The 15,042-nt window shown below is 42.0% G+C and overlaps 1 protein-coding gene across 1 annotated transcript in view; it reads right to left on the bottom strand.

Annotated features, from left to right (window-relative positions):
- Window positions 1-14,088, bottom strand: part of KCNK1 (potassium two pore domain channel subfamily K member 1) — a 32,856-nt gene extending 18,768 nt beyond the window's left edge. Inside the window, exon 1 of the mRNA XM_068411073.1 lies at window positions 13,734-14,088. Within this exon, the coding sequence (XP_068267174.1) occupies window positions 13,734-14,088 (355 nt within the window). The remainder of the gene's footprint in view (window positions 1-13,733) is intronic.
- Between the last annotated feature and the right edge of the window lie 954 nt (window positions 14,089-15,042).

Raw genomic sequence — 15,042 nt, forward strand, 5'->3', positions numbered from 1 at the left:
TGTTCATAAGAGGATAAAATGTAGACTATTTTGCTTATCTAAAGAAGTTGTTTAGAAATAGTGATGTAGCATTTAGTAAGGCAAACTACAGATACAAGACATTAGGCAGCAATCTAAAGATACAGGCAGAGCAACTTAAATGCTGTGTGGTTTTCAAACACTATATTGTCTGTTTAGATTAATGGCAATTTATTTTAAAACAGTGAGCCTCTCTTCAGTTTGTTAGAGAAATGTCTCTTGTTGGGATATTTGATGCTTCCAGAAATTCTTACAACTATAGGATGATTTTCCTAGTGAAAATATATCATTCTAACCTCTTAGGGACAAAATAAGATAGCCCTGCATATAACAAAAGCCGGCAACAATTACATCAGTAGGACAATTCACCGAAAATGCTCCAACTGCCCAATCACAATTCTGGATGCACCATGTCAGTCAAAGACCATCAACACCGACCAATGCTTTTGAGTCCCATTTCCTTATCCTATTACGTTAGGTAGCACACATATCAGAAATGCTTAGCAATCATCCAGGCTGAAGACTGAATCATACTAAGGTTTCTCATGTTCAGCACCCTCCTGTCAGTGCTTGTATTTGCAAATCATGGCCAACATGAAAAAAGCTGGACCGATGCAACCTGTGGCAGATCTCTAAGGAAAGCGCGATGCTCTAAGTGGCATCTCTCAGACTTCAATATAAAGGCAGAGGGAACGTAAAATGGTCAGTAATTCCAAAATAAAGGCCTAGCACTGAAGAGCCTGGGGCAGCAATGTGTAAATTGATAGTTAACACCTTTCCAAGGGAGGAATTTCTTTGCAAGTGTCTGGCCCTATGAACGCATCCAGTTTCTTGTAATTGTCAATGATCAGAATTTGTAAACTAGTTACAGTAACAAAACACAATGGTATGACTGCGTTACTTCCTTACTAGTTTCAAAGACGATGCAATTTATCACGTAACACTGGTTATCCAGTGGGAAAAAATAAAGTTCCCTTTGAGATGCGTGTATCTGAGGTATACCGGATAGAAATATTTTAGTGGTGGCAACTATATTAACAAAGAGGAGTCCTGTTAAGTTCTTTCAGCTTTGATAGCTGTCATTTTAATCCTGCTTGAAATAATGCTCCTTTACAAGGGGCAGCCAGCAATTGTAAGACACATTATCATTACAGGAAACATATTCTTAGGTTGCCAGCTCCTTTCTTACACCTTTTGTTAATTTGGCTGTGCAATTTTTATTCTTTCTGTGCTTTCACCAAGTTATTACATGAAATGTCTAATCTAACCCCAGAGTTACTTCTGAGAAAGAAGATCCTTTTCTCTCTGTGGGTCTACCCCCTCTTGCATTGGTTGTAGTTTACCTGACTGCAATAACTCAGAGTAATAATTAGCAAACTAATCCATCAGAAAGTGAACACTTTTCTTCTAGTCTGATAAACTGACTTGGTTTACTGTTGTGGTCCAGTAGGCAACAGTCCTAGCACGGGGAATAAGGTTGGACCATAGGGTGGGAATTGGGAGTCCAAGACATCTTCCTTCCACTGACGAGCTGTTAGGCAGGCTCAGCCCATTTTGTTTTACATCACCCATTTCACTAGGTATAAGGAGAGGCAACCAGCATGCTAAAGCAGAGCAAACACTGCCTTCTTCCCACAAAGGTTTCTCAGGCATTTGGTAAGTTACGTGGGCTGTATTAACTGATGTTACACAGAGTACACAACCGAACAATTTCTTAGAGGGGAGTGGCAATATTTCTGGAGTCTCCACTGAAGATACAGAAATGTGTATTGTACACTTTGATATGGCTTCTGTAAGTAGCTGCTATCTCCTCTTAATATTACTGAGCAGGAAAACTATTACTAAAGGAAAAGAAAAAAAGAATATCCAATGCAAGAAAATGAAAGCATGCTGAAGTGTATCCACAGGATGGGAAATCAGCTTACTGCATGGGAAGGCAACCTAGCAGCGGGAGCAGAGAACTGCAAGAAAAAATTCACAGGCTCCTATTCTCAACCATACTAATGGCTCTTACATGAACTTCCACAACTTTTTTTCATCTTTGTCTTAGTTCATCCTTTTGCAAAATACGTACGGAAATATCACTCGAATCTCATAAGATGCAGAACACAATAAAAGTGCTCTAATCAGTGTCACGGTTTAAAGCTGGGCCGGCTATTAAACCAGTGGCAGATGCTCTCTGTTAACCCTCCCCCCCCCCGCAAAGGAAAGGGAAAGGGAAAAGGGAGAGAGAGGAATTTAGCAGAGACCTTGGTTTCTCTAAGTACAGCAAGAGCCTTTCTGCATAACATCCCTACCAGTGCCTCAGTGATAACTACAAACTTTGAGCATTGTCAGCCCTAGAAGCAGACACTGTCTGCAAAACATGCAGTTAGTTTCAGAAAGTGCAGTTACTTAGAAGAGGCTTAGCTGAAAGTAAAAATCACTGAAAGGAAAATTGGCCTGGTTTAGGCCAAACCAGGACAATCAGTAAAGCAGTTTCTAGTATGCGCATGCTTCAGGATCTACTGATAAAATGCGGTTCAGAAATGTGAAAGATTATCGCCATCTCCCTCATGGCATCTAAGGACATAGTATAATGCAAGGCTAAAACCTCGAACTCAAACTTCTGAGTTGTTGAAAGAGTTTCTGTCTTTCGCTTTGCTTGAGATTCATGGCTAATAGTAAGGTCTAGTGTAAATGACATTTTCCTCGAAGCAGCATACAAAATTCTGTCAGGTGGCAATTACCCCCAGAAAGCATGACCTGAACATTCAGCTGGCTTCACTTAGTACAAATAGCTGCACTAAAAGATATGATTGAAAGATAAGAGATTTATCTTTGCACTACAGATAGGCAGCATGTAAATGCATAACAACTCAAATAACGAACTAAGGCAGGAGTTTGCCCATAGATTTACTCCTTTGTTATCAACATGAATTGTTGATTCATGCCACGCAACATCATGTAGTGTTGACAGTTCTTTGCTTGCCCAACTGGAGCTGTAGCAGTGGGCCATAAGCCAGGTTGGGGGCCTGGATTCCTCAACAGACGTGCAAATGCACATAGGTAAATTAAACAATCTCTTACCCTCACAAAAGGGCAATTCATACCATTCAAATGATTTACAGAATTTTGCATTCATTTCTGTGCATCACCTACAGTTTACAGTAGCTAGGACTTTCAAATAGTAACACAATGATACATCTTTGAGCATTAGTCATTTTTGCTAACTGCTGAGTCAGCATTATAAATATAAAAATATAAATATAAAATAAATAAAAATATAGCCATGAAAATAAGTAGCAAGACATGCTGTGAAGTGTTTAAAATTTAATTGCCCATTAGTAAGTTATACAGCCTAGAGCTTCCAAAACTCTAGAAGAGATGGAAGTTCTCCGGTTTGCTTTAGGGTTTTCCATTTCCTTCAGACTGTAGGCTTCAGTGGAAAAGGTCTATGCCATTCTTGTACAGCACGCAGTTGGGTAAATAGCTACTAAAATAATATAGAGAGTAGAGATTTCACAGCCGTCTCACATTAATCTTGAATACAACAAGTGATTTTTAGGGCTCTTTTTCCCCTTTTATGAAGTAAGATGTATAGGATTGTACAATGAAGTCTCCAAGAGTAAACATGCAAGCTACTTAATTTTTTAGCAGATCTCTGAACATGTTGCTACTTTCTGAATACAACAGGGTTTTTTACTACAGCTTACTTTAAAGCCATATATAGTATGATCTCAGTCTATTGGAGAGGAGGTGAAATCGGAATCTTGGCCTTGCCTTTGCATTTGGTGACTCTGAAGTAACAAACCCCTTTTCAAACTTGTAAACAAGGAGGATACCTACTCTAGCTTGCCTCTGGACTTTGGCACTAGTGCTGTATGTTGCAATAGCTAAGCCTGCCAATCACATTTTAAAAGCTCATCCAAGCAAAACAGGTGTTCGTAGTGTGCCATGTAGGTTTAAAATAACAAAGAAAGTAAAAGACCGAGCATCACATAAGAGACAATTCAGTACAGGCTTTAATATAAACACATGCATAAGCCCCATTCCAGCCAGTGCTGTCATCATTTGAGGTCTTCTGAAGGATCACTTTTGCCTCTTAATGCTGAGAAATCTTCTCACATTTTTAAATAATTATAGTTTTAGTATGTATTTAACACGTTTGTAGCAAAAAGGGAGAAGAACTTTCTGAAACAACAGTAAATATTATAATCCTTGTTGAGCTGGCTGCCTCCTTTTTCATTGATACAGTAGACCTTTTCCTGCAATTCTGTGTTTAGCTTAGCTTCAGGACATTCATGTGCCATGTTTAGGCACATTACTACAGAAAAGAAGATGCAAAAGCAGATGTGTACTCACGACAGACTTCCCAGCAGGCTTTGTAGTTTCATAATTTTCTGTAGGGCAGACTATTTTTCTTTCCCCAACAGACCATGTGTTCCTACTCTTAGTCTCACTGCATGTTCCTATATTAAAAGCCTGGTATACAGCTTTTACCAACATTGAAGAAAACATGCTGAAGCAAATGTGTAACTTATTTGCTATTTTAATGGCATATTATCATATCAACTAAATGCAGTGCCTTTACTGTAAACACTGAATGAAGAAAATTTAACCTCTAAATACAATATTTTCAGTAACATTGGGAAAAGGATTCCTTTTACAGTCATTTCAGCATACTACAACTAGCAATATCATATAGCTAGTACAAGAAAGAAACTAAGTCCCAAAATCTAAGTGCTGCCTGAAATGAGTTTTCTTTTGCCAAAGCCAGAATTCTGAAGCTAGATTCATCTATCATTAGAATTAACCTTCTGCTTATTAAAAAAAAAAAAAAGTAAAGAATGGTACAATGTATGTCTTAACACTATCATTTCAATATCTAATTCTGGTTGGTCGTCCCCCCCTGCCCTTAAACTAACTCATATTTCTACTTTTAGAAACCATTTGTGAAGTAGCTACTGTTAAAGAATTTAAGGCTATTTAGCTGATTTGATTTAAGCAGTCTTTAAATAATAGAAAGGCACAGAAGGAGGTACTCAGATACTACATGTAGGATGAAATTCAGAGGTAACATTTTAACCTTTTCATTTTAGCTTCTGGAGTTATTTTAAACATCTGCAGAAAATACATTCAGTGTGTGGAACATGCAATGCACGAGTTCCAGTTCTCTCAAAAGCTGCATCTGCAATGGTATTAAATTGTGCTTGAAAACATCGTGTACAGAAGTTCTGGTTACTTCAGAAGTTTTCACTTTGTAGTAGAGGACAGTAAAAAAGATGAAGAAAGCTTCTACTCCCTATTAGCATAACAACAGTCTGGACTCACAATTTTCAGGAGAAAGATGGAAAACTGCTGTTAGTTTCTACTAGTAAATAGTATGCAGCTTTGTCAGAGGGCACAGCCTCACTTTTAGCACTTGGGCAGAGCCGTACTCAGAAGACTACTGGGTTGGCTTGTTCCACTGGCAAAACCTGTTTCCCAGCCCATCCTCCTCCCTCAGCTGCTGCCAGGGAACACTGCCTAAGTGACCTCCTTGCTTACCTATCTGCATTCCCCCAGTTCCTCAAAGATGCTGTGATACCTTCTGAAGCTGCTTAAACTATGGCACAGAATCAGTTCAGAGTATAGAATATGGTAATACCTAGGAAGCATCAGTTAGTAAATGTTTGGGGTCTGGTGACAGCTGGTGTACCACTTCGATTCATATGTGCTTTTCCTGCAAGGAAGTTTTCATACTCTGTTTTCAGAGATGAATGTATATCTTTTTTCTTTCCAGGGGAGAGAAAATCCATATGTTCTTGCAAAAGCCACTCTGATACTTTTCTGAAGCACAGCCACTTGAAAAACTTTTCTTCATTCATTCCTTTCAGTCCTGCTCTTAACCAGGACAACATCACTGTTTTGTTTTCCTAAGAAATGCAATCTGTTTAAGGTTTCAGCTAGGTTCTTAACTGAAAAAGCAAACTGACACATTTCTCCTAGGGTCTTCTGGGTCATCATCAGTAACTACTCCAGGACTTTGGTTGAATTTTGTACAAATATCACAACCTTCAAACAGCTGAGGTCAGATCCAGAGAGACAGCAGGAATTAAGGTAGCCAATTCTCAAGAAACTTTATTGCTATGCTTTAATCCTGAAGGCATCAAAACTCTTTTGGGTATCCTATTTTTTCTCAAATTGCTAAAATTCCACTTCTGCACATGCCAAGACGTATCCTGGTCTTCATATAGTTTAGCAGCTTGTGGCCTACTTCATAGTTAACCTGGAGCAGTGGCTAAAATAGACATTTCTCCATAGATTATGATGTTCTTCTATCCAAAAAACCCATAGATTATTAAAATGATGATGCAGCGGGCCAAAGTGAAACAAAGAACAAACAAAAACCAGACAACAAATAAATGAAAACAGGAGAAACTACAGATTTGAAAGAAGACTTATTTTCAATTACATTCACATAGGATTTGATGGTTAAGTTTTAGATGTCCTGCTCTGAAAGTGTACATAACTTTCAGCTTAGGATTTGATTTGGAGATATCAGTAGAATGGTAATAAAAATTCCAGCTTTGCAAAAGGATTACAAATAGAAACTTTTTAATGAAAGGTAATTTTTTTAGAGATTACTCTCTTCCTTTCAATAAAGGTTTAAATATCATAGAATAAAATAAAGACAGGGTAATAATTAGAAATAACAGGAAGAAGCCCTCTATGACAAACTGGTAACAATTTTAACATAGCTAAATTAGGAAAAAACAGAGAAACAGCAAAGTTAACATTTACAAAAAAATGAAGCAATTAGTAAGCCTACAGCAGAACGCCATTAACTCAGTCCTGATCCCAGCTACACTCTATGTGTCATATTAAAGTTCCATGGACTGGTTTTGTGATTTTTTTATTTTTTTTTTGTGTATTTCAGCAGAGGAAGAATGACCTGACATAGGACTACAGAGGCAGCAGTTGCAGCCCTTCACCTATGGAGAGCTATTGAGCTAGTTCCTCATCACTGGCAATTTAGCAGACAGACAAGCAAGACACACAAGTGAGGACAGAGCTTGTAAGAGAGACACTCCATCCGTCAGCAGCCAGCATCACTCCAAACAATAACACAGTCATGCTACTCCATGGCTTCTCTGATTTCTGCCAGGTGATGGTTTTTACCACCCATTGGCCTGTGAAGCATGAACATTGGATTAGAGCTACTCTTGCCACCCTTTGTTTCGGCAAGCACAGGCAGGAGTTTGGCACATCTGATTGCTCAGGAACTGCCACCCTGTCTGGAACACAAGACAGGACAGACCCGGATTTCCTCTCCACTACTGCCTACTTCAGTAGAGAAAACAAGAACTTTGTCCCTTTGTCCTGGACACACAAGAGCGAATGTGACCGATCTGTTGGCTGTAACTGTCATCTCTGGTAACTAAAGAGTGGCTTGCGTCCTGAAGCACAGAGCCCAATATACTTCCCAAAAAGTTTATTATCATTAATCTTGACAAATACAGGTATTTTGGAGATATTCATACAATAGATTTTTGGTGGGTTGGTTTGTGGTTTTGTTTTGATTTGGGTTTTTTGTTAAGCTCCTTCTTTTCTGGTTTTAAATTTGATTTTTTCTTTTAATTTCGTTGAATGTTCCCACATTTTTGTGTTGTAAGACAGAGAGACCAGAAGCATCCAATCTACTTTCTCAGTACTAGTCTATACATCTTCATCTCACCTCCTCTTACAGCTTCCCTAGACCATAGTCTTTTTTTGTCTCCTCTTGCTAAAGACAGCTAGAAAACCTTAGTTCAAATCCTTGTCCTGAGAATGGCATTAAGCAGAACTCAACTGAAATACATCCCAGGAGACAGCATCTTAACCCTGGGGCCGGACTAGAATATGACAGCAGCAATTCTGGAGCTGCTTTACGGTGTATAAAATACAGGAACTTTCCCTGAGAGGAAAGCAGACACACAGGCAGACAGAATGCCTCTTTCACTTTGTGTTCATACTACTTAATCTGAGAGGTGGGACACCTGGTTCCAGGGCAGTGTACTGATTTATCTGGAAGGGGACAGCGTCGGGGACAGCAGCTATGCCTACCCTGTCCCAGAACACCCTGTAGCATTCAACCACTCTCCTGGGGTGTGGTTTCAGATCCCTCCAGTCAAAGGAGGAAAAAGAATGTGGTTTCTCACACCCTAAGTCAGTGCCCAAACAGTTGCCCTGTTGAATGTAATCCTTCTCCTCTGGCCTTTCTCAACATACCTCTTCATTTCCTTTGCTTTTCTTAGAAGCACTCCAGTATAAAAACCACCCTGTTGCAGAACGCCACACAATCTCGCTTTGTCTCCTACACCATCCCCAGCAAACTACCTTTTCCTGTTCATGTCATTGCTAAGTAACAAACAACTCGCAAAGAGAAACAAAGTTCCTTCCCCAAGGTTGGCATCCCCACCCTGGTGAATAGCTGCCATTTGTCACACGTATTTAAATGACCCATGAGTGCTACAGTCAGAGCAGTACTACAATGAAGCTCAGTTTTCTGCTGGAGTCAGAGGTAACTACTAGTGAGACTGATCTGAGTTTAAACCATCACAAAGTTTGTACATTTTAACGCAAGAGGCAACAGAGAATCTTATGATGGGTCTCTAGACGTACATGTGGTATGAATTATGAAATGTATTTATTCAGTGCGTATTAATGAGCTAATACAGGCATCCTCATGGACACAGGCCACATATTCCGATGCAAGCAAAACAAAATATGCATTTTGCATTAAATTCAAGTATGGGACAAAAAAAAATCTACCTTCCTTAAAGCCTCTATGAACCATCCTCTTTCTAATTAAGTTAAATTCACATTCTTCCATACGGTATGAAAGACCCAGGTAGACCCTTCCACCCAAGGGCTCTATTCTAAGAGCATATGAATCTTACAATGGAGCATTACAAAGACATCACGACGCTTTCAGGGCATTCCCTAATCTTCCACGGATTTGTTAAGATCTGTACTGCACACTAAATATGCACTGGATATGGGGTCTGTTCCCCTGAGGGGGAAGAAAAGTGAGAAAGACCACTTCTTGACAGAAGAACATGGAGAAAATGATGGAAACTGACAGGTTTCTCTCCCCGGTCTCTTTATATGGACTGCACCTTCTTCTGCAGCACATCCACTGACTCCAGCCCAATCTCCCAGCCTGTCACCTTTCTTAAAGGCACAGCTTAGTTTCTCTTGCAAATCATCAGTAGCAATGCTGGTGAGAATCAGACCTAACAGCGAATGCTATTATAAATCAAACCATATATGCATTAATACTAACTCCTCATACTGCTCACCAGTAAGACCCATATAAGCTATTTAACTCGAATGCAAAACTCTCCCTGAAAACCGTATCGTTTCTTTACTAGTCCTTCAACCAAGCAGTTTCAAGGTAACAGCCATTGTCAGCATTTAGCTACAACTACTGCCTAGATGTTCCTTACTTTCTTCAGAATGCAGAAAGCAGAAACATGAATTCAGTACATCATGGACCCTGGGTGTCATTCCTTGCAACGGAGCATAACACACCCATCCTCAGCACCAACACTGAAACCGGTACACGCTAAATTCTGGAGAAGATGCTGATACGCACTAACCACCTTGCAGTAACCACATTACAGGCCTCAGAAGCAGTTGAATACTAACAGCCCTCTCCTCCCTTCTCTTACTGTCTTGACTCCTGTGGCTTAGATGAGAGTCCAGCCCGATCTTAACCAAAAAATGAAAAACATGCATTGCCATCATAGAAGATGCAACTTTGCCTCACCCCTCCTCTTCAAATCCTTAGATCAGAACAAGGCTATTCTAGCTTCCTTGTAATGTGTATCTTGCCAACTCTATCACAAAGGAGAAAGATCCAAAGAAGCTCTTTCTCACCATCCCTCTGGTATCCAAATGTTAAATGAAACCTACAGTCATGTTTGTGATGGAGGCAAAAATACTCAAGGCTGGACGGTCAGAATAAGACTTACGGTCCTTTTGCATAAAAGGCCGTGGGATATACTTACACTGGGAAGACCCTTTCCAAAAACAAACATAAAAATACAGGCCCTAAGTTTCTAAATTGGCATCTCCTTTCCTTCAACAAACAGAAGCCACTTTACTCTTCATATCTTGCAACATGACCAATATCAATTTCTTTTTTTACTCCATTCTGCTTACTATTCATGTAGTGCAGTATTCCCATATTGCACCAATATGGGGTAAGATCTTAGAGCCTAACAGCATGCCAAGAACAGTGAAAAACACTACCTGGGAGAGCAAGCGCAAAAAAATTACTTCATTTTTATTGTTAGAAATAAAACATATATTTACACAGATGGCCCCACAACAACGTCAACCAGAAACAACTGCTTCAGCAAGATCATTCATGACATCTAGCACTGAGACAAGCAATGACCATAGAAGTGCATAAGGTCATAATTACAGAGTTTCCAAGACAGATGCTATTTAAATGCACACAATTGCATATTCTTAGTGTTTGCTGTCAATGATTAATGACCAAATTGCTTCCTCTTGCACACTGCTCATACGGCAATCTGCATGACTGCTTAAGCCGCATAGGGAGGAATAAAGTCGTCAGAAGAGAAACCTGCTACCAGTCGCTGCTATAATCTGCTGAAGCTTCACCCCCAGTCCATTTCACTGCCCTTTGCTTGCCCGTCCTTCAAGCAGCTTGTGACAGTCCTGTGACAGTCCCTCTGTGCAGCAATATAAATTGCCTTCGAGTAACAATTTGCCTTACTGTGTTTATTCAGCAAACTCCCTCCATTTAAGAATTTTTCCAAATTCTTAACTGGCTTTATCAATTTCTTCAAGGATTTTCTCTAGTTAGTAAGAAGCCAAAGCTGGTCTAGAGGAAAGGTGTCCCTGCCCATGGCAGGGGGGTTGGAACTAGATGATCTTTAAGGTCCCTTCCAACCCAAACCATTCTATGACTCTATGATTCTATAAATATAACAAGGATGGGAGGGAACAAGAAGTGGAGTTGGGGATGTTAAAATTAAACTTTCCTTATATAGAAAACTAAAAGGCTGTGAAATAAGCCTTGTCCTCTGTACAAGGGGTAGGTGTGCATTTATTTACATGATGAATGACAAATTCAGTCAGCTGAACACAAGGAACATCCCAGTGCTCTCTGCAATTTCATTTCACTTATCCTTGCACAGAAGCAACCCTCAGCTGGTACCATCAGTACCAGGGTGCTCTTTTCTGCATTTGTCCTTACTGTACTTGGCAAAGAGAGGGCGTTTCAGGTGTACAGTTTGAAACAATACAGCATTTTTTGACTGTTCAAACACTTCCAAACACTGTTTGAGATGGCCAGGCAGGTTCTGCTTCTTGCTTGTCTTTCATTTTAATGACCATTTCAAAAGACTTGAAAGATTTCTTGCACAGGTGTAGAGTAAATTGGGGGTGGGGAATGCACCTCACCAGAAATCTGTGCACTCTGGGAAGAATTTGAGCAACTGTTGGACATACCATATTCGTCTGGATTTATACTTGTCTACTTGTACAAGTTCTTATTTATATTAAGTAGGAAACAAGCAAAGCTGAAGGCCACTGCGTAAAATAAGAAACAGATGGACTTTGTTAAAAGGAGCCCAACCCAAAGGACTATTGGACATAGAAGGAAGTACCACCATTTAACGCCTAGTCTATTATGTCAATGATGACTAGATGAACTTCAGTTTCTGAAATTCACAGAAACAATGCATTTCAGACCTCTGTGTTTTCTAAGCATATGCCATTTAAGTGGAATTTTCTAACAGGTTTTCAATTTGGACAACGGTACCTTGTGTTTTCAACACTTTCCTTGTAGGGCCTCTATGATCAAATCAGCTAAACCTGCAGGACCAGGTTATGCCTTGTCCTTAAGCAGATGTGCAGTGGGAAAGAGATATCTGTGCCTCAACTGTACTATCAAATCCAAACATCTTGTAGCTACGTCTTAGCAGGCAGTACTGAAGTGTTACCAACTCAGTCCCATCCCCACTGTCCTGATTGCGAACATTTTTTTGATTGATTCATCTCTGAAATCAATAGTGCCAGATTTAAAAAATAATAAACTGCAGGGATTGTGGATTAGATTTTTGTCTGATCAAAAAAATGAGAAGTTACATGCACTACACTGTATAAGAACAAACAGAAAAGCAGGACCTTTTTTAATATCCTTTTTTTTGAAGGTGTGAGTTATTATTCTATAGAAAAAATAATTCGAATACAAAAATAGCTCTTGGACAAAATAATTTACATTTTATAGTACCAGCAAGTGTAATTGATTAAGAATGGAAACAGGCATCATAAGGTCAAATGGAACAGGCATCATAAGGTCAATTCAGCACCTTACGTTTAAAGTGCTTTATGGTTTTACTAAAGAGAAAAAAAAAAAGAAAAAATATTTAAATGCTGAAGTACTATCACAGTTCCATGCTTTTCTCACCAATATTACTATGCATTGATTAAAGCTTAGATATTTATTCACTGCAAGCATTTAATTGTCACAAGCATGACACTTTCTTCTTACAAACTCTAACTCTAGTTATTAAGATGAGGAGGGAGGTGTTATGGGGACACCCATAACCCTATTTTACTTTTTTAAAAGAAAACCAACTCCTTATAACAAGCAGACAACCTGATCTGTATACTCAATGACAACTATTTTTAGGACAAGCATTGCCTCTTTGAAATCAGTCAGGAAGCACCAAAATAAGATCAAGTAAATTATTAAGTATCATTACTGCGATCAGCTGATTATATTTCCCATAATAGAAAGAGTGCTCTCTTGGGGGAGGAGGGAAAAAAAAAAGGCATTGCATCTTTTATAGTAGTATCAACGTACTGCCAAGACTCAAAGCCCTCTGGCTGGACTAATTTTAGGGTGATGTTTTTAAAGCTTTTCTTATTCGAGAAGCCTTTGTTATTCATTTCAGTGAGCCACATTCAAATCACCACAGCCCAGCCTCCCAGCACAAATGCCTGCACTCATCCTTCACAAGAAGGCTGTCCACTACAATCTTCTGTGAAACACAACTGTTGTAAAAATAAGTGCTTATAAAAACTATGGCCGAAGGAATGTTTCCTCGGGCTTTTCAAAATACCCATGAAAACTGCTATTGGGAAGCAAATTAGCATTACCTTCAAGTTTTTTACGTGTAAGTATTAAGCCAAAACTGGAGGTAAAATATAAAACTGAAATTTAACTTCATTATTATACCCAGGTTAGCAGTTCCCCCCACAATTCAGACTGAAAGAAACTCCAAGGAGACCAAGAGCTTAAAGAGACACCCCTAAAAGCATTTAAAAGTTCAAAGAAAGAGATGGTCACCTGGTTGGATTTTCAAAAGCACCAACATTTTCAAAAGGGGGGGGAAGCTGGCTGCTTGACTCTTGATGCAAAATTAGGTGGGTTTAAAATACGGGTGATGCGTCTTACATAGAATATTCCTTTCACATAAGGGAGTTTGGGAAGTAACGATTACTCCGGAGCCCAATCGCCGCGCCGCCCCCCCACCCTCACGGCCAGGGACGCGGGGATGCGGCCCCGCACCATCCCCGCGTCCCTGGCCGTGAGGGGGGGGGGCGGCAGGCCCCGGCCCCCCGCCCGCAGGCCCATCTGCCCTCACACTGCGGGGGAAGGTGGCCCTGAGGGGGTCCGGGCCTCCCCGGAAGGCCTCCGACGGCGGGTGGGCCGCCGCTCCCCTTACCCGTGGTGGAGAGGACGGTGCTGGCGAAGAAGAGGGAGGAGGTGAAGTCCCAGTTCCAGTTGGCCGAGGCGTTGCTGAGCACCGAGACGCCGTAGTTGCTGGCCTCCAGCACCCGCATCAGGAACTGCTCCAGCTGCTGCTCCGACAGGCAGGCGTGTTCCTCCAGGAAGCGCTGCTTCAGCTTGCCCAGCTCCTGGCGCAGCAGGTCCTCGTAAGGCAGCTCCACCGAGGAGAAGACCACGGCGCCGAACACCAGGTACAGCAGGTAACCCAGCACCAGCAAGGCGAAGCACCAAGCGGAGCGGTGCTGCTCCACCAGCCGCACGCAGGAGCTGCCCGCCAGCGACTGCAGCATCTTCCCGAACCGGGGCCGGCTGCGCCCCGGGGCCGGGCACGCCGAGGGGGAGCGCGAGGGCTGAGGGGTGAGGAGCGGGGCCGGTGCGGCCGCTGCCTGCCCTCTCTGTGGCCGCTGACTTTGAAGGCGCGGAGCGGCGGTGATGTGGCGCTCACGTGGCCGGGCGGCGCAGGTACCGCGGCTGAGGGACGGCCTGCGGCCGCCAACCGCCCGCCCGCCCGGCCGGCACGGCCCGGCACGGCACGGCACGGCCCGGCCCCGCCGCCTCATCCACCTCGCGCCTCTGCCGCCGCTGAAAACGGCGTTCTCTCTCGTTCTGTTTCTTGTCACCGAGTAACGCGGAGGAGCGCCTGGGGCCCCAGCAACGTTCAGTGACGCCGAGCCGGAGGCCCCGGCGGGGCGGCGGGCGGAGATCGCTCTGCCCCTTCTCACACAAAAGTGTCTGGAGATTTCCTCGCCTCGCTGCCCGCCTCCCCCTACGGTGAGAACCCCCCAAACCAGCAACTCCTTCCACTGTTTTGGTTTTTTTTTTGTTGTTTGGGTTTTTTGTTGTTGTTTGGGTTTTTTTCCCACATTTCAAAAGGCGCTGGGCAAAGCTGAAGAAGGTAACGCCAGAGACCGGAGGCGGAGCAGCGTGAACCGGGAGGCCAAATTTCGGTTTGGGGATGCAATGTGTTCAAGGAGTAACCCTGATGGCAGGCATTAATGTCCTCCCTCAGGTCCCCAAAATGGGGCCTGTTTGGGGGTGCGGTTTGAACCAGGTGACCTCCAGAAGCCCCATCCAAGCTAAATGAGTCTTTACTTCTGTGCTGTGCTCCTGGAGATGATAGTTACTTTTTAATAAGTACCTGGCTAGTGCCCAGACCAGCGTCCACAATCACTAGAACTGCACTGTCCAGCCAGCCCCCTGTGTGGTCCAAACCAGCGATCTTCACAAGTTTCACTTCAAATGCT

This window comes from Nyctibius grandis, chromosome 1, assembly GCF_013368605.1.
Source record: "Nyctibius grandis isolate bNycGra1 chromosome 1, bNycGra1.pri, whole genome shotgun sequence".
NCBI lineage: Eukaryota > Metazoa > Chordata > Aves > Nyctibiiformes > Nyctibiidae > Nyctibius > Nyctibius grandis.